Source organism: Telmatherina bonti, assembly GCF_933228915.1.
Source record: "Telmatherina bonti genome assembly, chromosome: 7".
Classification (NCBI taxonomy): domain Eukaryota; kingdom Metazoa; phylum Chordata; class Actinopteri; order Atheriniformes; family Telmatherinidae; genus Telmatherina; species Telmatherina bonti.
Genome location: NC_136625.1, coordinates 24,420,100 through 24,442,938, shown reverse-complemented (window position 1 = coordinate 24,442,938; position 22,839 = coordinate 24,420,100). Strand labels below are relative to the sequence as shown.

At 39.5% G+C, this 22,839-nt stretch overlaps 2 protein-coding genes across 2 annotated transcripts in view; one reads left to right on the top strand and one right to left on the bottom strand.

The window, feature by feature from the left end:
- The window catches only part of ece2a (endothelin converting enzyme 2a), a gene marked incomplete at both ends in the record, with an annotated part of 100,131 nt that extends 94,255 nt beyond the window's left edge, over positions 1-5,876 (bottom strand). Inside the window, one exon of the mRNA XM_079243221.1 lies at positions 5,717-5,876. Coding sequence (XP_079099347.1) covers positions 5,717-5,876 — 160 coding nt within the window. The remainder of the gene's footprint in view (positions 1-5,716) is intronic.
- A 10,881-nt stretch (positions 5,877-16,757) lies between these two features.
- Positions 16,758-21,695, top strand: map6d1 (MAP6 domain containing 1; the record flags this gene model as incomplete). The annotated part of the gene is made up of 3 exons (XM_079243227.1): positions 16,758-17,296; positions 17,724-18,051; positions 21,618-21,695. The coding sequence occupies 3 exons, from the start codon at positions 16,758-16,760 to the stop codon at positions 21,693-21,695; spliced, it is 945 nt and encodes a 314-aa protein (XP_079099353.1).
- Positions 21,696-22,839: the final 1,144 nt, after the last annotated feature.

Here is a 22,839-nt window from a genome sequence, read left to right as displayed (position 1 = left end):
TAAAGTAAAAACAAATTGACAGAAGTGGGTGTGCAAGTGGGCTGAACAGGATATGCTGCTATGAATGAATCTACCTACTTGCTGATCATGTGGGATAACAAGATCAATACTGTATTTTGAAGATGCATTCTTATGTAAAACTAGCACAAAATATCTTGTTTAAGTTAACTGGGGTAAATGCTTCAAAAACAGAGGACCACATATATATGGTACGAACTAAAAGAAAACAAAGTGAAGTAATGTACAGTGATGTCTCAATAGAATAAAAACAAGAACAAGTTAGATTTCACTGGGGTTTTTTTTTTTTATCTAAATCAGACAAAAGAAAGACCAAAAGGGGGAAAAAAAAGCTTGCTTAAAGTAGCACTATTTAACTTTGTGATCTTAAAAATAGTTTTTCTGACTCCTTTAGATGGATAACTGACATGGATTATCCACATTCCTGGAGCCATTGTTGCCCTGCAATGATCGTAGGCTGAGAAACAACACTTCCCACCAGTTTTTCCAGGATGCAGCGTCACTTTAGCATTTTAGCATTTCGTTTTATGACACCATATCACATGCCAGCAACTGAATATAGTCTCATTACCCATTTTAAACACACACTAGGGCTTATCAAAGAAACACCAGAGGACATTATTTGAGGAGCAGAGGAAAAGAGACATAAAAAGGACAGAGCAGGAGATAAGACAAGAGACAACACTGAACTGACTGGTTGGAGTAGTACATTTAACTCTACACCAAATGAACCATTATTAGAAGATGCCTCATTGGAAAAAATCTGCCAAAGTTCTGTAGTGCATCTTAACACGAGCTACCGAAGACGAGCCTCATTTTCTTTATGAAAATCTCCCAAGAAAGGCAAAACCATTAAATCCAAAACTGCAACTTTTTCTTTTCCTTTAAATACAGATTAATACTTAAAAAATGACCATTAATAAATTATATTATCTCTCAACAAATAAGTAAAGGGGTTTCTGAGGGAGTATTACATATAGTGTACAATGTGCATGTCATTGTCCTGTACAAAAGTTGATTTTTATAAGCAAAAACACAACTGGAAATCGCAGGGATCTGTGCTTAAAGACATTGTTTAGTTCCAGACTAGACTAACTAGACTAACAGTACGCTAGCTTTACCTGATAGTTTGCAGTGGACCTGACTTTTCATATATTTCTCAAAGAATTTAATTTAAGGCTGTCATCTTACACTTTGCAAGTTTCTCTTTATTTATTTTCTATTCATTTTATTTATTTTACTTTTATTTCTGTTCATTTGAATTAGTTTTATTTTTATTTACTTGCATCTAAGTTCACAGCCTGAGCACAATGAAGTATTCTTCTGCCGTTCTAATAGCGGTTGACTGGGTATGTAGAGTTTTACCATCACAAAGCGGTTTTATCAAGTAAACAAGATATTTTCACATATGTATACTCAGTACAAGCTTAAATAGATTCACATTTAAAAAGGATGTATTTTGGCATAAAACTTAAAAAATTCCTGAACACGAGAAAAAATATGTTAAATGAAACAACAATCTGATGACAGAAAAGATCTTGTAAAGTCATGGATGTTCTGAATTTAACTTTTTCTTACACCAAAACAAGAACAGGTTTTGCGTGAGGAAAAAATAAGTTGAACACCAGCAGCTGGAGACAGAAGTTTAGGGGTCCTGGAATGTGTGTGTTGGCTCACTATCAGATAGAAAATGGCTCAAAATTGTGCAGCTGTTGTCTGTGTACGGATGCTGCTAAAATGTGTACAAATAATTGTATAAAAGAATCATGAAATGACGACAGTGGGGCGGCTGCAGCTCAGGGAACGGGCAGTCGTTTCCAGCTTTCTCCTAACTACATGCTTAAGTGTCTTTGACAAGACACTAAACCCTGCATTGTCCCCAATGTGTCTATCAGGTTATGAGTGTGTCTGTGTGTGTGTGAATGTGACATGTATTGTAGCTTTGACTGGTCAACAGGACTGGAAAATCAGTCCATTTAATGCAGCTGTGGGAAAGGCCGTCCTAAGCCTCTTTTATCATTGCACTTTACATGTGAAGTAAATGTGACTTTCCCAGCAATTTGCAGGCCCGTGTCAGGGTACACCCTGGATACATCGCCAATCCATCACATGGCCGTTTTTAGGCAGCATGGTGGTTAATATCGCGGCCTCACAACAAGAAGGTCGTTGGTTTAAATATTGGCCGGGGGAGGTTTGAACAGTGTCTTTTCCGTTCGGAGTTTGCCTGTTCTCCCATGTATGGCTGGGTTCTCCTCAGGTTATCCTGCTTCCTCCCACTATCCAAAGACACATATGTTAGATTACCTGGTCATTTTCATTTCTCCCTAGGAGTGAATGTGTACATGAATGGTTGTCTCTTTGTGTTGGCCCTGCAATGGACTGGTGTCCTGTCCAGGGTGGACCCTGCCTTTCGCCGGATAACTGCTGAGACAGGCTCCAACTTCCCGGCAACCCTGAATTAGATTAGGCAGTATAGAAAATAAATGACTGAATGAATAAATCGACTTTGTTGACCCAAATCTGTTCATCTTTATCTACACATACTGCAGACGGCTCAGCCCTGTATCAATGTGTGCATTTCTAATTTATGTTGCAAAATCAGCCAAGTGATGGGAGCACCTTTGGTTAGAGAGGTAAGTTCTACAGTTGTTGGTGAGATGTAGGTAAGAGCCCACGAGGCAGGTGCATTTAGACTGTGTTTCCTTCTTCCCTGAATGGCTCAGAGGTGTTATCAGTGGCAAATGATGTTCAACCACCCACTCCACTGGGCAGCTTTACACACATAACTTGTAAGAAAGGCGCATCAGTCCGAGTTTTAAGAAGTATCGACTGAAACAAACTGGTTTAATGTATTTCAGTACATGCAACAACTGACAGAGATGTTACCACTGCCATTAGAAAGCAGGATTCCTATCTATGCATCCCTCTGTCACTGCTCTCTTTTTCTGGGCTTGATGATCTTAATGGAAATTAAATCCATCTCAGAGAGCTAAATGGACCAAACCTGTTTAGTTACAGTCAGCTCTTCTCCAGCCTTCTCCTTCCTCCTCCTACTTTTTCACTGTTTCTGTAAATTGGATCCCAGATATTGAATAACTTTGCCTTATTAACTTTTCTTAATTTTTTTTTATGAATTTTAGGATTTAACAAATCAGGTGAAATGTGTGCAAGCTTGGCAAGAATTTCTCACTTTGAATAGCTCTTCAGCTTCACACAAAATTCAGTGTCTTTGCTTCCCTCTACTGCTCCCTATCTATGCAAGTGTTGTTAAAATGCAATAACTGGTTGCAACATTGCCTGACGCCTCAATTTGGGGTGATAAGAGACGCGAGAAAAATATTTCCCAGTTAAGATTAGTGATTTTAAAGAGATGTAAAGCTTCTCCTAAAGCACTGCGCATGAATGTGGTCAGCCTTGGTGCCGCCTGGTGCAGTGTAATGCAGAACTGAAGCAAGAGACAATATCCTACATGTCAGACTCCAGAGTCTCTGAGCCCACTCACGCCTCTGCTGTAGGTGTGTCCATGACGCACACTGAAAAAATGAGGCTGCACATTATCTTACATCGTCTCCCAGAGCTGACTTACTGATTCAAATCACTGCTATTAACCAGATCATCAGCTTACAAATGGAAATTCAATTGTAAGAACCCCAGGCATAATAAAGTTGCCCGCATTTTGGACTTCAATGTAGAAGGAATAAAGCAGAATCAAAATGCAGAGAAATGACACCCCAACTTTTGACAGCCCTATCAGTCTCGCTCCCACACACAGATGCCTCATAGAAAGCTGCTGTCCCTCCCTGACACCAATTTAACAAACCCACTGGCACACAAAAATACCACTGCACATGAGCGTGGCAAAGCATGCAAATGAGAGGAAAAGACAAAGCTCAATGCATCCAAACAAGAATAAGACTTCATGCCATTTTAGCATTTTTAACTTTTGCCTATTTTCATTAAGCAAAGTCTACGAGAAAATATCAGTCTAAACCCCTTAGTCAATGTGTTTTTGTTTTGTTTTTTTTGTTTGTTTGTTTCAGTAGTCCATAAATAAATTAACCTTACCATGAATGACTGAAGTGTAGAACTTTACTTTGATTGAGGTAAAAAATAATAATTATCCCTTATTTAAGCCACTAATAAATCGATAAAATTATACATGCTAAGAGCTTCAGTTCATTCAGTACAGACTATCTAACCTAAGCTTCGTATTTGATGTAGCTCAGATTTTAGTGAAGATCTACTCTGTGTTATGTTCGACGTTGTAATGTTGTGTTCATGATTTAAATGTTTGTGCTGTGAGCAAGAACAGCAAGGCAGGCAGGTGTGTTCAAGGGAGCTGCTTTTGTGCAAAGCAACAGTGACACCTTGTGGGCATTTGCAGTCATGACATTGAACGAAAGGACTCAACTTGGTATGCCTGGCAGAGACAAAACAACTTTTTCCTGACCTCTCACAGTGTATTAAGATCACAGGTCACCAGAGACAATCACGGAAAGTCAGCACTCAGAAGACAGTAAGATAGTTTTACATGTATAACTTTATGCACAATTTTCTTCTCACATCCAAAATAGTACGATTGCTTAAATATCATCGCAACATCAAACAGCCCAGATATTTCAGGCTAGAGAAAGAGAGTCTTATGCCTTATCAGAGCAAATTTTCACATATTTCTACAGATAAACACATTTTGTGGCACACAGTATGTCTCTTGTACCAAAATTACTTCAGCTCTCAAACTCACTTCATTAAGTCTTAAAACTTTGGTGTCATCAAATAAATTTCAACCAGTTTTTAGGGGAACCATGAAAACAGGGATGTATTCTAAAGGGAGGATGCTGCACATCCTCTCTATCCATCATGTGAAATACTGTACAGTTCTGTATAGTATGGAGGTAAATAAGAGGGACTAAAGAACATACATGCTCACATTTTTCATAATTACATATATATAAGTAAAGTAATCCTTAATACTTAATAATAAGGTAATCTTTAATACTACTTAACTAGCCCAGATATTTACTTAAGAGCTATCTTGTATGCCAGAGCAAAAATATGTGGAAATAAATAAAAATGTAATCTGAACTCCTGAACAATACAAAACCTACATCGCCACCCATTTAAAATTCTTTAAATGGTAATGGTGCATAAGTTCCCAGTGTGTGGTACTACCTGGTTATAATGTGACAAAAATGTGCCAACATAACAACAGATGCCATGAAAATGACTGTCCACCTATAGGAAGGGCTAAATTAAAATGCTATTTTGAGGTTTCCACACATATAATCAGTTGTTAACTACATGAATACTGTTTTTATATTCAGGTAACCTTTATTACATTAACACATGGATAATTCTATGCAAATCACTAACTTAAAAGATTTCATGGCACAACAGGTTATTATATTGACAATAATGACAACCGCATTAAGAATATGAGACAGTCTTAATGAAACATGGCAGGCGCTCCACTGTCTTCATTTGACAGCAGAAAATGGGACAAGGACAAGGATGAAGGATAAGAAAAAAGCTCTGACATGTAATAAAGCCTCTGACACACACTCAAACCAAGGATTTTTGCCGCAATCAGGATGTGAAACGGCTAATTTTTTGTAATTTCTTTTTTGTATGTACAAAACTGAGTGGGGAAAAGATTTTCAGCCAATCAAAATGTAGAGGGAAACAGAGAGCTACTAACCCAGTATTAGTATCGAGTCTTCCTTCTTGATTAGTTTTTCCAGGAGGTGTTGGAATTTGGAAAAGCTTCCCAACCAGTCATAGCACTGCTCTGTCTTGTATCGCTCATCCCAGTAGGCAACTTCTTTGTATCTGGAGTTGTTGTCTGGCAGGTAGTCCATAATCTCTGCAACATATTGATAATAAAAAAAAATCTAAATACTGTATGCTTCATAATCACTTATATTATTTATTTTTTCTATTATTTTCCTTCAACTGCTTTTAAGTAGCAATAATCCCTTCACTACAAAACTGTATCATGCAGGCTCGGGCTGTACTGCCAAATCGATTTTGGAACAACACATAAAATCCGGGACAGTTTCATGATACAAACCCATAGGTTAGAGGGAAAATCTTTCAGTGTCTTTCAAAAAAGCAAGTATCTTAGACAGGCTTATATTGCAACTTAGTGTCAGAATTCAGTATTCCTTTTTTCATGAAGTGGTTTATGATGAACAGAACTAATATTTTAATACCACCATCAGATAAATCATTCTTCACGTATGCATATTTTTTTTAGGTTGATGCATTTAAATACACACTATTTAAAAGAAAAGAATCAGTTAATGTTGGAGGGGGTTGCTGCAGAGCTGTGACAATCATTGACTATTGTAATAATCTTCTCATCACTTTTAACTTAAGACACCCTAAATCCCCATAATACAGTCTCTCTCAACATGATTTGATAGGTTTTCCCCATTTATTATAAGCCGGAGGCTGGGACACAGCCTTTTATGTGTGTCTTTGTTAATGTATATGGTTTGATGATGCGCACAAACTAAGGCTTCACAATGAAACAAACCACGCCCATAACGCACTGCGCATGCGGAGAAAAATGTAAGGTGGAACTGCAGAACAACTCTCCGCGGCCAGTGCGATCCATACAAAGATACCATATTCCAAGCATAGAAGATTGGAGCGTCACTTCCACAAAATGACTTTTATATCACATATGACTTACTTGTTAGTTACGAACTTCTTCTAAGCTTCAGCAAGAAATAAAATATCAGCCGGTATTTCCCCTTGCATAAATCCACGTGTTGGAATTGAGTGTAACAACTAGTCCCCGGACAGTATGTGCGAGCTTATTACAGTTTAACATACACAAAAGCATAAACCTCGGTGAAAAACTAAGCTCAGCTCTGTCTAAAATAAAAGTATTTAGTAGCATTTGCTTATAAAGCGACACATCCTCTTCCAGTGTTTCTGAAAGTTGGTGTTTTATAGGGGCGGAGCAACATGTTTTAACACGTGGGTGTCCTGCAGTTATGCGGCTTTCAAATACTGCTTGAAAATTGTCAAATCTCAGTGGTGCGTTCAAGTTGCCTTTCACACAAGCCATGTTTCTCTTGACTTTAATTGGACAATTAAAACAAAGTTATGGTGTTATTTTTGATTACAACAGATTTATAGCCATCTTTACAGCACAACTTCGTAAATTAAAACGGTTGGGCATTTCAGTGAGAGATCATTTTAGCAATTGTATCAAAAGACTATTTAAAGGCCTCTTATCAAGCAAAACCATTCATCAGTGATAAAATGGTCATGTTGTCAGTTACCACTTAATTATATGTTCTGTATATTTCTATATGTTCTATTATTCAATTATTTTGTCACTTTACCTTTCCCCCAGTTTGCAGTGGGAATAAATGTTTGTCGTCAAAAAAGACATGTCATTTACTATATCAACCCCAGTGTTTTCCTCATTGGATCCTCCGTGATAGTGGCTATGTCACCTTTGTCTGCAGGGTTGCCGCTGCAGGGACCATCCATGTCTTGGCAGTTGTTGGGTTTCTGCTCTGTAGTCTAATGTTTGTATTTTTGGAATGTTTTCAATATGGCATCAGTCCAGTGATGACTCCTGTTGTGGTGGTCTCCATGGGCTTGGCTAGGGCGGCCCACGGTGTGGACGAATCCACAAAATATGGCTTTCTCACAACAGCATTAAGCATCCAGCCTGATATTTTGGACCAGAATTTTTTTACCTAAATGGGATTTTTGGGTGGTGAGGCCTTTTGTGTATTTGCATGAATTTGTGAAAGATTTTGAAAGATCAATTGTGTGTTTTTAATTTATGCAATTTGTTATTGTATCTGAATGTGTAACTTATTGTGAAGGCTTATTGTAATTTGATTGAAAAATATTTTAATTTGATATTAATAACTGTTGTTTTATGCAAAGCTCTTTGTACTGCTCATTATTTGGGCTGCACAGTGGAATAGTGGTTAGCACTGTGGCCTCACAGCAAGAAGGTTTCTGGTTTGATCCTCAGCTGGGGCGAGGCTTGGACAGTGCTCTTTCTGTGTGGAGTTTGCATGTTCTCCCTGTATATGCATGGGTTCTCCCACTGTCCAAAGACTTGCATGGTAGGTTAATTGGTTACTCTGAACTGCCCATAGGAGTGAATGTGAGCATGAGTGGTTGTGTGGCCCTGCGATGGACTGGCAAGCTGTCCAGGGTGTACCCTGCCTTTCACCCAAAGACAACTGGGAGAGGCTCCAGCTTTCCCACAGCTTTTTTCATCAGATGAAGCGATTAGGATAATAAATTCTTTTTTTTTTTTTAAAAAGAAAAACATGTGCAGGCTACAGTGGAACAGTGGTTAGCACTGTGGCCTCACAGCAAGAAGGTCACTGGTTTGATCCTTGCCTGGGGAGGGGTTTGGTCAGTGGCCTTTCTGTGTGGAGTTTGCATGTTCTCCCTGTGTATGCGTGGGTTCTCTCCGGGTACTCCGGCTTCCTCCCACCGTCCAAAGACATGCATGTTAGGTTAATTGGTTACTCTAAATTGCCCCTAGGAGTGAGTGTGAGCGTGAGTGGTTGTTCCTCTCTCTGTGTGGCCCTGCGATGGACTGGCGAGCTGTCCAGGGTGTACCCTGCCTGTCGCCCAAAGCCAGCTGGGATGGGCTCCAGCTTCCCCGCGACCCTGAATTGGAATAAGCGGTTCAGAAAATGAATGAATGAATGAATGTGCAGGCTAATCAGTCCATAGAACATGTATGAACATATTAGCTAATTATATAGATTTATAGTGTTGAATTGACCCCAACGTTAGCATAATGTTATACAATATTTGCTACTTGACAATATGATTGTGCGTCCTATAGAGATCAGCGATCAGGGCTAGTCAATTCAGCCCATTAAGGACCACAGTCTTGCAGGTGTTCAATGTGTCTCTGCTCCAAACCACCTGACTCAAATTTAATGGAAAGTCTATAGTGCCGCACAATCGATTTGATTCAGATGTGTGGCAGCAGGGACACACTGAAAACCAGCAGGACTGCAGCCCTTATTAGTGCCCTACAGCCCTACATGATTAGCCCTGCTGTAGATGATGTGACAGAGCCAACAGACAGTCATATCATTCTTTTAAGCAGTCTGAGAAGCATCAAACATTTCCACCCTGCTAAGATAAATTCCACTGATATGATCTTTAACCAGAAAAGCTATGTCTAGCAGGCTATGTGTAGCCATACTCCCTTAGTTCTGGTAAAAATAGATAATTAGGGGGGAAAAGGAAAGATATATATGTAAACGTATATTTACCTGTGGTTTTTACTGCTACATTCCACTGCAGCTCTTTTTACTATATGACATGATTCCCACTCCCTCCATTACTTGCTCAGTCAACACATTCATGTAACAGCTGTTGGAACTGCATATAACTGCATCACAAATGAGAACAATAAATATGGTTAATTGTCATAGATGTATAATGTTACTGACATAACTGAGGGCAGCTAAATTTGGAGTTACAATTAAGGGACAGTGAGATTTAAGTTGATAGTGTGATTTTTCACTTCTGACTGTAGAGGGCAGAAAAAAATCTGCAAGACTGTATAATATGAATAACTTGAAAGGGGGTTTTGTCTGGGCATTTTTATTTAAAAAAGATTTCTTATAATTTTAAAACAGTTTGCAACTTACTTTAAACATTCAATCTATTCCAGATTAATTTTGAATTGTGACTCAGGATGAAGATCTAAACTAGCTCAAATCAAGAGTCTCACTCTGGGTAACAATAAAATCTGAATGCTTTACAAAGTATTTTTAAAAGATTATTTTAAAACTTTTTTCAGATAAAAACAGGATTCTACTTTCAGGAATTAATTTCAAGGTCAAGTTTATTTGTTAAGTACATTTAAAACAACGTGAAGTGTCCAAAATGTTGCACAGATCTGAAGATTTAAGATATGTTGTAAAACACAAAAAAAATAAAATAAATACTTCCGACTAAATACTAATGGCTCATGGCAACAAGATGAATAGCTTCATTATTCTAAATTTTTTCCAAAAATGACAATACACATGTAATCATGTTACCTTGAGATGCCTCATTCAGCAGGTGTTAATGTACGAGTTCATACCCAAAACTAAGCTTAAACATCCTTTAGCACTGCAGGTCTGCTGTGGTTCAAAAAGCCACAGAGACCGAAGATAGTTTTAAAGTCTAACCTCTTCCAGTACACTTACAAAAAAAAAAAAAAAGAAAAGAAAAAAAACATTCAGCAGATTGAGGGGGATTTATTTTTATAGCTGCATAAAAATCTCCATATATCACCTGAGGCAAGATCCTTAACGCCAGCTTACAACAGTATGGACTCTGTATTGAGCATATTTTGAGCCTCTGCTTGAATAATAACTGCTCTTTTTGGAAATTTAACTGAATTACTACAGAGAGACATTGACATGAACACATATGCACAACAACATAAGCAAAAAATTACTCAAAACATCTTTACACAAATGCAAATTTAACACAAGAAAATGCCAAGTGAAAATCCTGCAAGCAGAGCCAAACCTGTCAAAGAGATTGGCAATATAACCAAAGCAGATGTATTGTGGTCACATAATGCAAATCAAGAGAGGCTGATGCTTTTACAGAGAAAAATCCCTGCAAAGAGACGAAATAACCAGAAAAGACAGAAAGAACTTTTCAAAATATGTACAACTGACATGATGCAAGATAAAAGCTATGCAATGACAGGCGAAATGTTTGGGGGGAACACACACTGAACAAAAAGTCTGCACATGCAACACTGCAACATAAGAGTTAGAAATTACTTAAAGATACTATTTGTAAAAATGTCTGATATCTAGTGGTGAAGATGGGCATAGAAATTACTTCAAATGCCAAGCACAGCTGTAAAAGGATGTAGCAGTCAGTGGCCAAAATTCTTGCTGACATAAACATTTTCATCGGCAAGTGGATCCTGTGGCCTCAGGTGCAGTGATGACTTTACCAAGGGTAACTACTTATCTATATTCCTACTTTTTTATTCTATGTGCTTTTTGAAAAGTTACTTACCTCAAATGGCACTCAAGTACGTATCAAATCTAGGCTGTACTGCAGTTTTAAAGCTCAAAGTTTAGCAAATAGCTGCGTATCATTCAAAAACAGCATAGTAAAATTAGTGGCTACCGTAAATGTGGATCCACAGGAAGTAGATATAAATGACCCATAGAATAAAAACAAAACTGATTTAATTAAATACATAAAAACAGTTTTTAATGGCACACAATTATTTTCTGTCATTATCCTTTGTTTTTGTTACACACTGGACCTTTAAGAGCAAAGTCCAATAGATGTGCAAAAAGATGCAAAATGATGGTCAAGACTCACTAAACAAATACAGATCTATTATATACATGTGCCACTTGACTGGAAGGTGATGGATGATAAATAAACAGAGAGGCAATAATAACCAATAGGGTAGACGAACATATGGAAAATCACTTCTTAAACTGGTTCATTTTAATTTTACCACTTATGTCAAGAAATAGGGCAGAACCCACCTCATAACATCATAAAATATAGTTCTTATTTTTGTACAACTTGTACCTATTTACTCAAAAATATGAAAAACGATTATTTAAGTTGGGTTCCTCTTCTTAAAATTTTTAATGTTAATCAAATTAGCATTACAGCATTAGCAAGATCAGAGAGTGACTGCTGTGTGTCAATGATTCATTCAGAGTATATGGCCGCCATAAGCAGATGAAATACTGTAGTTATCTGTAAGTTATCAGGTGGAACTCATTTTTTGTCGCTTACTGCAGCTAGAACAGCACTAAAATGTTTGGATAATTCTCACCTTTGGGAAATTATGCATCCAAAAAACACGCTTAACCAAGAAGTTGATGTATTTGAGAGTGCACATACGCAGACCCACAAGAACTCTGCAAGCAAGAGTAATTTCACATTTCCCCCTGCAGATGGTAGTATCACATTGTTCTTTTCTTGTTTTGTTTTGTTTTGTTTTTGGAAGAAAATATTAGCTGCAACAAGAAATTTACCAATAAACCGAACACAATCACACCATTTCACTCTCTGTTGTTGGGAAATTTGCTTCAGCTGACTGTTTTGCTTATATTTTTTGCTCTATTGCCAAAGGCACATTGGTGTGAACAGCAGTAGAAAGAACCTAAAGATAATGTATTTACTGCGGGAATACATTCATCCTCATCAACAGACTGCTTTTTCTGTATCAAACTCGTCTGAATGTTTCATAAACTGTTTTATTTACTCTCCTTGTGAAGCTAAGAGCAACTACAGAAGACAGAAGCGCAAATGTTGCATGTTCATCACAAGTCACCATCTCCCATTTTACATGTGGAACCGCAATCACCTTTAACTCTCCACATATTCCTGGTAAAAATGTTTTCTGGGATTGTCTCTTTTATTGCTGCTTCACCACTATGGATAAATAGTCATCAAGGAGAAAATATTGCACTTTGCTATAGCTTCATCTGGAAGGATGCTATGAAGGTGCAGTACATGAACAAATCCACATACTGTAAATCCTTCACAGGTTTAAGTCGACTTTCACTTTGTTCCACCACAAACTCTCAATAGCTTGCCAAGTATATCTTTGTGACAAAGTGGGTGAGATTGTAATTGTTCACCACTTGTCCCTAACATTGACCTTTTCTCATATTTGTTCCTTTGACTTTATTCTGTTATTTGTGTTGCCAGGTAACCATGCTACATTTACTATCCCCGGTCGTTAGTGTTTGCATTGTGTTGGATTTTTCATTGTGTTATCATTTAACAATATTCTTTGTTTAACTCCACTTTGCAGGATAGGTGTTGGGAAATGGCCAACCCAGCACGTCCTTATTGCAGGTGTGAGGGACTTCCTAGATTAGGTGATTGGGAGAAACCAAGTGAAGGATTTCCTCTTCTGTAGTTTCTTTAAGTGAGGGTTTATTTGAAATAATGTATTAGAACTGGTATTCCTTTTGTGTATTTTTGTTTGTTTAGGAATTTGGTTTGTTTATTATTGTTGGTGTAGAATAAGGTTGCTGGGTATAGTGATATGGGGAACTAGTTTAAGCTAAATCAAAATCAGGTGTGTGTCTATTGGAGTATATAAGTAATCAGTTTTGGGGTGTTTGCGAGGAGAGAGAGTGAAGGAAAAGGATATGAAACTAGTGACTGATTGCCCTGATCTTTTAAACTATATAATGGATAATTCGTGGAAAATAAATGTTCATCTTTAAGGAAATTCCAGGACTGTTGATTCTGTCTACGTCTAATCTTCAACCTTGGACACACTACCCCACAATCTTATTGAAAAGTCTGTTTCTTTGTGAGATTTCTGTTTAAGTGATCAGGTTCAGAGGGAACACGATGGCCCAATGAGTTAAGGTCTTAAGAAAAGCCAATACCACTTGAAAAAAAAAGTCTACACTGAAACAGAAGGAGCTTAAATTATTTTCCTCATGTAACATCTTTGGTTGCTTGTTATTCAAGTTGTTTCTTTTTTCTTATTTTAAGAATTCAGTATCATACACATTGCCTGGCCAAAAAAAAGTCACCTCCTGGATCTAACCATGTAAATAGTTACGAGCCTATTGGATAATTGCCGTATGGATGTTTGCAGCTGGCAGCTAGTTATTTAACCCCAGCCAATGCAGTGGACTGGCGAGCTGTTCAGGGTGTACCCTGCCTTTTGCCCTAATACTGCTGCTTCCAGCTTCCCCGTGACCCTGAATTGGATTAAGCAGTTAGGAAGATGAATGAATGAATGAATGAATGAATAATACAATGAGAAGCCTCTCTTAAACAACAACACTAAAAGACATATCCAGTGGCCAAAGATGTTAGTCTTTTTAAGGATCAAATCACTGACATGCATCAAACATGGAGATTGTGGAGACTTCTAAAATCAGGTTAAAAACAGTCAAAAGTGTTTTTAATAACTGTAAGAATATATTCTTTAAGGATGATGTGGTTGGAAAAAAATCCTGAATGTTGGCGATAAGCAATCACTTAAATGTTTGGTGAAATTAATAATAAAAAAAACAACATAAAACCCGGGCCACGTTTGATAGTGAAAGTAAGAGCATTTCTACACAAACAATGTAAAGGTCATCAGTAAGTCTAACTGGAGAAAAAGGTTTCAATTTGCTATTGGCAGCGTAAAGACTGAAATCTGGGGCAATGGAAGAGAGTCATGTGGTCTGACGGGTACAGGTTTACCCTGTTCAGAGTAATGGGTTCATCAGGGTAAGCAGAGAGGCAGATGAGAAGATACAGCTATCATGTCCAGTGCTTACTGTACAAGCCTGTGGGGGCAGATCTATGATCTGGGATCGCTGCAGTTGGTCTAGTCCAGAATGACCAGGTTATTCCATCTATTAGTTTTTTTTCCGTGATAGTACAGACAAATTCCACTATTTGTAAAGTTCAATTTGTGAAACAGTGGCTCAGGGAGCACGAGGCATCGTTTTCATACATGGATTGGCCACCACAGTGTCCAGTACTGAACCTCATTAAGAATCTTTGGGACCACAGTCCAATAGACTTACTGTGCCAGTGTTTGGAGCAAGTAAACACCTGGATGAGAGAGAATTTCCTTCAATTAAATGAAGACAAAACTGAGATTATTCTGTTTGGTAGCAAAGAGAAGAGGGTCAACGTTGGTAAACACCTGGAGACTCGAGCTCTCAAAACCACCAATCAAGTCTGTAATCTTGGAGTGTTGATAGACTCAGATCTGACTTTCAGCAGCCACATCAAAGCTGTCACTAAGACAGCTTTTTACCAACTGAGAAACATCAACAGAATTAAAAGTTTAGTCTTCCAGAAAGATCAGGAGAAACTCATCCATGTATTCATCTCCAGCAGACTGGATTACTGTAACGGTCTTTTAACAGGACTTCCTAAAAAGAGCATTAAACATCTGCAGCTCATCCAGAATGCTGCTGCTTGAGCTTTAACTAGAACTAAGAGGTCTGAACACATCGCACCATTTTTAAAATCTTTACACTGGCTTCCAGTCAATCACAGGATAGATTTCTAAACCCTGCTGATTGTTTACAAATCCCAGAATGGTTTAGGACCAGAATACTTCTGTGATATGTTCAGAGAATATAAACCAAGCAGAGCTTTTCGATCCAAAGACTCTGGTCAACTAGTCCAGACCAGAGTCCAGACTAAACATGGAGAACATTTAGCTGTTAGGCTGCAAACAAGTGGAATAATCTGCCAGTGGAGATTAAACTTTCACCAAATGTAGAAACTTTTGAATCCAGGTTAAAAACATTTCTTTTCTCATGCGCCTATGCATGGCATCTGCACAGTAACTTTTAATCAATTCTGCTTTTAATTATTTTTATATAATTTATGATTTTATTATGATTTTGTTATTTGTATTTTCTTTTATGCTTTTTTTTGTAATGCCTTTAATGTTTTATGCAAAGCACTTTGAATTGTCTTGTACATGAAATCTGCTTTACAAATAAACTTGCCTTGCCTTGTTCTGGAGAAGGCTTTGTGCAGTGGTTGGACTCTCCCATCACTAATATAAGATCTTGTTACATTGCAGGAGCATACAGAAGCAATGTCACAGCAAGTGTGTGTCGTAATCAAAGCTAAAAGCACACATTTGTGCCCTTTTTTTCTCTTTTTTCCAGGCAATGTAAAATACTTTATACAATTAATAGAATGACTTATATACAGCATTAACTTTGACACATTAATTCTGTACACATGGATAAACAGGTGAAATGCACATTAAAAAAAAAAAAAGCGAAACTGAATAAAATTAAATACAAATTAAAAGTATGAAATCATGCAAGTGACCAAAAGGATGAAGTGATTAAAAATATATATATATTCTGAGAGAGGAATGGCATTAAAGAGGTGCAAAACAACCAGCTATGATTAAAAAATGACCCAGGCAAAACAGGATATATGAATTTATTCACATTTTTTCAAATTTATTTGAACACAAATGAGTAGTAGCCTACATAATATCTAATACTTTATGAACAACAAACTGAAGTGAAATGACGGTCATATGACCATGAATCAGACAATTTATCTAAACGGTTTGAGGTTTGCTTTCATGTTTAGCGAATGGAAGACATAAAGATTCTGCACCCAGGGGCCGCTGCCTCATATTGCGTCCTTTTCCACAAGTTCTCCAGAAATGAGTGCGTTAAAGCTGAAAGTAGCACAGTGCCTTTACTGTAGCCTATACTATACGTAGGGTAGCCACTGCATCATAGTTATGTAACCTCACTCTAACACTTGGGGTACAATCATTTTAAAGATTTGCAGATGGGAACCAGGCGGTCTGGTTGTAGCTTGGAACTTAGCGAAGACAAATAGGTCCTCTCCCTTTCTCAGAGGTTTTTTTTTTTTTTTTTTTGGAGTACTCAGATTGATGCAGAAGCCGGGATCTGGCTGAAGGTGCAGAGAATAATTTGAGTCAGATTCCTCTGCATAGTGGAAACACTATCCCAGACCACGTGAGAGGATGTTCAATGACGGTCCCCGACAGACCGGCTCATCTCCGCTGGCACTCTGCTGACATGGGCTCCTGGACACTCAGCTTCCCACAAGCAGCCGCGGAGGGAAGACGAGGTTGTGTCCGCATGTAACCCTTGTTCTTTTCACCGTTTTCTCTTCTTTTTCTGTTCTTTTTGTTTGTTTCTTTGCTTGCCTTTCTTCCTATTCTCCACTCAGTAAGTCTAACAGTTAGGAGGGGGGTTATGGCTTGGCCGTGCATCAGCAGAGTGTGTTGCCTGGCTCGCTTCTGGAACCAGTTCGACAAATCCGACCTCTCCGTCCCGCTAACTATCCAAAACTACTCGGACATCGCCGAACAGGAGGTGCGATCCGTCACCAAACAGGTCTCCGACTCGGAGCGCGCGCCTGGGAATAACTATTCTGCTCCGGACCCGCGTGCCAAAGGCTCCCCTCAGGCACACACAGACGGTTCGGGGCCCCGTGGATCTTTCAGAGTACGGAAGGAGCCCAGTTACAAGCCCCGGGAGGACTACCAGCCGCCCGGAGTGCCTTTCACCAGCGTTACTCAGTACAAACAGGATTTCAAACCCTGGCCCATTCCCAGGAAGGAGAACTTCCCGTGGATTAGTAACGGGGGGAGCACTGTTTCGGGAAGTCCGGTGAACAGTTGCCACGTCCAGGCGCATTCAGGGGAGACCCGAGCCGACAGAGAGGAGCGGGGCAAGGGGCACATATGGGGGGAGCAGCAGGTGATGGAGGAGAGCAAAACCAGCTCCTACAGGTATGTGTTTCACTTGTTTCAGCACGAGGAGCTGTCCACTCAGTCAGAACTCTGGACCAGTGGAAAAAAACCGAGCTGCTGATGTCTGCAGTGATGCCTAATGAGACTCAATGTATTTATAGTTCAGAGTTCCAAGGTTGACTCAGTTTGCATGTATGGAAATGGGGGGTGTAGGGTGATCAATAATTCTCTTAGACATTCCATATTAATGCAGTGAGGGGGGTTCAGATATAAATATTTGATTCAGCTTGCTTTCTATTTTAGGTATGAAGTATGCAACTCCCTGTAAGACTGATCCTAATGGTCAATATAGGAAGAGTGCTCCCTTTAAGTCAGCTATGGGAGATGGTGCATGAAGTAGGCAAGACATTACCTCAATAACAAGCCTGGTTTGAACTTTTACTGATATATTTTTTTCCCCCTCTAGGCAAGAGTACAGGCCATGGACAGGGGCAAAACCAGCCAAAAGTGCAAGGAGAAACCCCTCTGCTCAGTATTCTAGCCCAGGAACAGAGGCCACCCACATCCCACGTGAGACAAGCTACCAGGCTGCCTACAGCGGGGAGGTTAGCAGGTCCACAGGCATGCATCAAGGGGAGTACGTTTTCCCTTCTGCTGCCTCCAACATACAACCTCCACCTGTTGTTCGGCACACACCCACTGCCCCACAAATCGGCAGCTCATCAACCCCTTCCAGCCTCCAGCAAAGCATCCTGCCTGAGAGGACTGAGCCCAGTGGAACAACCAGGGGAGAGGTAAGGACATGGAACTGCCTCTTTGGCCTCGTAATTTTTACACATTGTAGGTTGTTAAGACTTGATAGGAAGATCTACGGATTTAAACTGCAGCTTGCTCCTTCTGAAAGTCATCTTCGCCCCCAGGAGGCCTGTTGCTGTTGGGGCATCTCAGAAAAGTGATACAGCATTCAGTCCCAAAGCAGCTGAAAGTGACCCAGCTGTTTAAAACAGGCCATGTGCTCCGTTAGGTAACACTACTGGTGCTACACTCATTACTCTGACCTGAATAAAGCTGGCTTGATGAGAAACGGTGATGATTAAGTCTTCTAACTGTTGTTTGCTTTACTGGGAACATTACTTGACCTCTGCCAATCAAATATTTGTAATCATTGCAAGAAGGAAATACTCTGCCACTTAATTCAATTAGTAACTTTTACATTTAGAGGAAGTGATCTCTGATTGTACTGTAAGAGAAATCAGTGCCTCTTAACAAATGTTAAGCCTCATGCAAACTCTATTTTCAAAGTACAAAAAGTAGTTCAAATTGTTGACACAATTTATTCAGGAATTATTTATGTTCTTTATTTTTCATCCACTCCAAAGTCTAAATTTTGCACGGTTAAAGTGCTTTTTTTCTGGCCAGTATACAAAAACAGCAAATAAGCAAATAGCCTAAATGTACACAGAATATAAATGGCAACTGAAAGCAATCAGCATATTATTTTCTCAAGGAAGCTGAATTAGAAAAATTTGCCCCAGATTTGTGCAATTAGCCTTATTAGAGACAAAAGAAGGTATATAAAGACACAGCTTTACAATTCAATTGGATATTTGCAGCAAAATTAACCACAGCAAAGTGTCAGGATTTGCTGAGGAAGCTGAGAAGTCATCCGATTGGTTTTATATGGGGATAAACCACTGGAAGAAACCTATATCCACTTTTTTCTCTCATCTACCTGAATGCTGCTTTACTTATCTTACTACCTTGTCTGACAGTTAACAAGGCATTTTTCGGGAATCTCCAGAGGTTTAGTGGCATCCCTTCCCTACCCACCCCTCTCAGCACCATCTGCCAGCACAGAGCTGGGGCTGTTCTAACTGGACCGGATCAGGTAGTTTGTTCGTGTTGCAACAGCTGCCTCAATAATCCAGTAGGTAGCCTGTCAGGATAGAAGGACTAGAAAAGTGCTTTTTGTTTGTTGTGCCCTAACTTTAGTCTACTCACAAAGAATGATTAATGTATGGGAATAAACTAAGATAACCCCTCTGCTTATTTGCATAATTTTCTGAACATGTGCTGCTCTTTGAAGTTGTTTTGTCCCTCGGTATCCTGTGTGATGATGATAGAGGTCATGAAGTGAAAGATGTCAATGACAGGACACAGACTCTAATAATAATACTGACCCAGTTCATAGCACATACGGTGAAAATGGTTGTACCGCTGGAGTGGATATTTTTCATACATACTGCATGTATATTCTGCATTTGTCCATGTTCAACTATTTCATCACTCAGTCCAACAGTGTAGCAAAAACTGGCCTGGCAGAGGATCAAGTTGATCTCAGATAATCCAGCACAGCCCACTCACTGCCAACTCATTACTGACTTTCCAGCCCCCTGCAGAGGTGTCTGACCAAGCATTACTCATCCCATGCCAGCATGCATTACACTGGGTCATGGTACGTTGGGCTGGTGTTGGTCAGCGAGGGCTTTCTTACATTGTGATGGATGATCTGCATGCCCTCTCCAGATGACAAAATGACTTTATGCAATGCAGACCACAAGAGCTAATTCAAAGACACTGGTTGTGCTTGTTCATGTAAAGATACAACGGTTAAGTTCCATATTTTCTGCTGAAATAATATCGATCTGTTCTTGATGACAATGGAGAGAGCCATACAGCGGTAATTATTGTTCAAATCAGTTAGTAAAATTATCTGCTCTTACACTCTGAACAGATGGAGCCACCTCAATAGATCAAAGCCATATCAGAACATAAAACAGGCAGCATGGAGGCAACTAACTTTCAATGATGAGGAAGCTGCAATTCCTTGAACTCTCCAAACTTGCAAACCTAATTTGAGGCATCCTAGTGAGAGGCTGAGAGAAAGGACCTCTGTTAAACCTAAAACCCAGCTGGTTTGGATTAAATGTGTGCACAGTTCGTGTGTGTTAGGAATCAAGCCTGGCAACACAAGGCAAACAGATTTGTGAGCATGGGCTGTATAATCTGCAGTGTGTGTCAGGGATGAACAAGACAAAACAGCTGACGATGGAGCACTTTTCACATGCATATAGAAAACCTCAGCAGGAGCTGTTGTTAAGACAAATTCTTAGTTGATCCAGAGTCAGCTTAAAGGCAGCGGCCCCCTGAGATTACGTAATGGTGCCGTGTTTTCTTATGGCAGTGGCACAGATAGATAGAGTGATGATGAAAATGCTGCTCACAATGGTTTAAAACTCCATAAAGAGGATTAGGTCGCCTGTCGGGACAATGCATCCTAAAATCCACTTTCCTGTTACCTCCTTTTACCCATTTTTCTCTTGCGCTCCAGTTAACCAGGAGTGAGGATGAGGGAGTCGAAGAGGCCTGAGCTGGGATCTGGTTTTCTACTCTAGGGACCTCATTTATAAAATGAGTTACAATCAGTTTTGGACTTACATAGGAGTGCTTGCATCTCTCTATTCTTTCATTTGAAGCTCATTCCCATTCCCACGCTGCCAGACACCACAGAGACACAGTCCTGTGCCAAACTGGCAGGACTGAAAGCCTGGGAAAAGAGCAGAAGAGAGGAAAGAGGGGGTTGAGGGAAAGGAATGGGCAAAGATAAGGTGAGAGGAAGGAGATGCACCTTGTGATAGATAGGTGATGACAAACGAGGGAGAAAAAGAAGTGGGGGGGGGGGGGGGGGGGGGGGGGGCATCACTTGATGGATTATCTGTTCAAGTGCAATGTTGCACCGGGTGGCAGTCTTGTTTGGCACCAATCTAATTTAGGAGAGAGGCTGGCCTCTCTGCTGCACAGAGCAGAAAAAGACTGAGTGTGTGTGAATGCAGGGTGGAGGTAAAAACACTCTACACACCAATCTGACTTGCTGTACCTCTACCCCCCTCGGCCCACCCCACACAGTCCTCTGATGTCAAACTCAGAGGGTTGTGTGGGGTTCACAAGCTTAAAAACCTTTCAAAGACTCATGCTGATTGCCTTATAATAATCTCTACACTTTACAGATAATTACTAAAATATTTAGGCTCATGCTCATTGGCTGATCCACAAAAGTAACTTGTACAAAAAACAGAAGATCTCAGTTTCTCTTAGAGGTCAGACCAGATAGATGGAGTCTGGCTGGGCTTTGAGAACAGCTTTCATCAGCAGAACAGTACTAAAAAGGAAACGCTAACACAGTCAGGGCTGCTTGTGTCCTGACAGCAGACATGATGCTTTGTGATGGCACTGTCCGATTGGTCTCCTCTCATTTCATGGGTCCAGGAACAGCACCACAGTTGCTGCCCTCTGTTTCATCACTGATCATTTAAAAACTGCTGCTATAACTCTCTTCTGGTGTCTCTATTCCTTCTTTTAGGAGCATCTGGTGCGGACCAAACTCCCCCCAAACCCTTCTGCTGTATTTCAAAGTGGACCAAGGGTCTTCAACATCTGACAGCTGTAACGATTCTCCCTCATTCCACCTCAGTCGGTTTCAATTTTCCAGAATCAAGCGGGGAATGTTTCCAGTCCATTCCACTACACAAGAATCTATGCAAGGGAATGTATTGTTGTGAACCTTGTAGAGCTGCAGCGCTGTATCCCAAGTGGAGAAACAGACTCCCCCCTCCCCATGCTGTTCTACACCTCTCTCTGCCCCCTGTTGCTATGGAAACGAATATGCATGTAACAGAATAGTTTTGAGACAAGCTCTTCTTTTGTTTTATTTGGTTATAGACGCACAAGAAAATGGCTGCTGTGTTTGTGTGTGTGTGCCGACTGGTTTGTTGTTTTACTGTACATTATGTTGTCTGCACCAATGGTTTCTGCTTATTGCGCTACTATACCCTATGAAGTTGCTAGAAATCTGTTTGAAAATTATTTATTTAGATGATATTTACTTTACCATTTTCAGAAATGCATTGTTTGGTCTCTTTTTGTAAATCTGTTGTTAAAGAAAAAGAGCGAATTTATCACGTAGACAGAATAACAAAAGATTACTAGCAAGGCTCTTAGCACTTTCACAGACAAACCCTTCCCTGTCTTTCAGTATTATTACAATGATTCTAATTTCAAAGTATTTTGTGACCTTTGGTCTTGATTGTATGAAGATATTGACAGTTCTGTTAAAAGCCAATAATAAAATGAGAAAAAGATAAACTCAAAAATATTAAGGAAAAACCATTTCCTGGTATTTCCGGTCACGGCGCGACAAAAGTCCTGATTTCAGTGTGGGGTGTAAACCCCCACCATATGAATTTGAGTTAACATAATTAATTGATTTATATCTAAATTACAAGTTCAGCATTTGGTTGTAGTTTTTGTCAGTTCTTTCTGGGGAACATAAAAAATTGCATATTCAACAAAATATTTCTTTGATAATCTATAGCTTCTTTCCTGGTAGTGAACTGAACAGATTAAATGTTTTATTCTGCTACAAATTGGAGCCAACAGTTTGTATGGATTATTTTGTGGACAGCAGTTGTGACAATTATTCTTCCAGGAGAATCTGACAATTATACAGGCAAGAGCTGATCTATAAGACAGATGTCAGAACCAAAGATCTCAACATAGAACACTAAAACAAACATTTTTGCAAA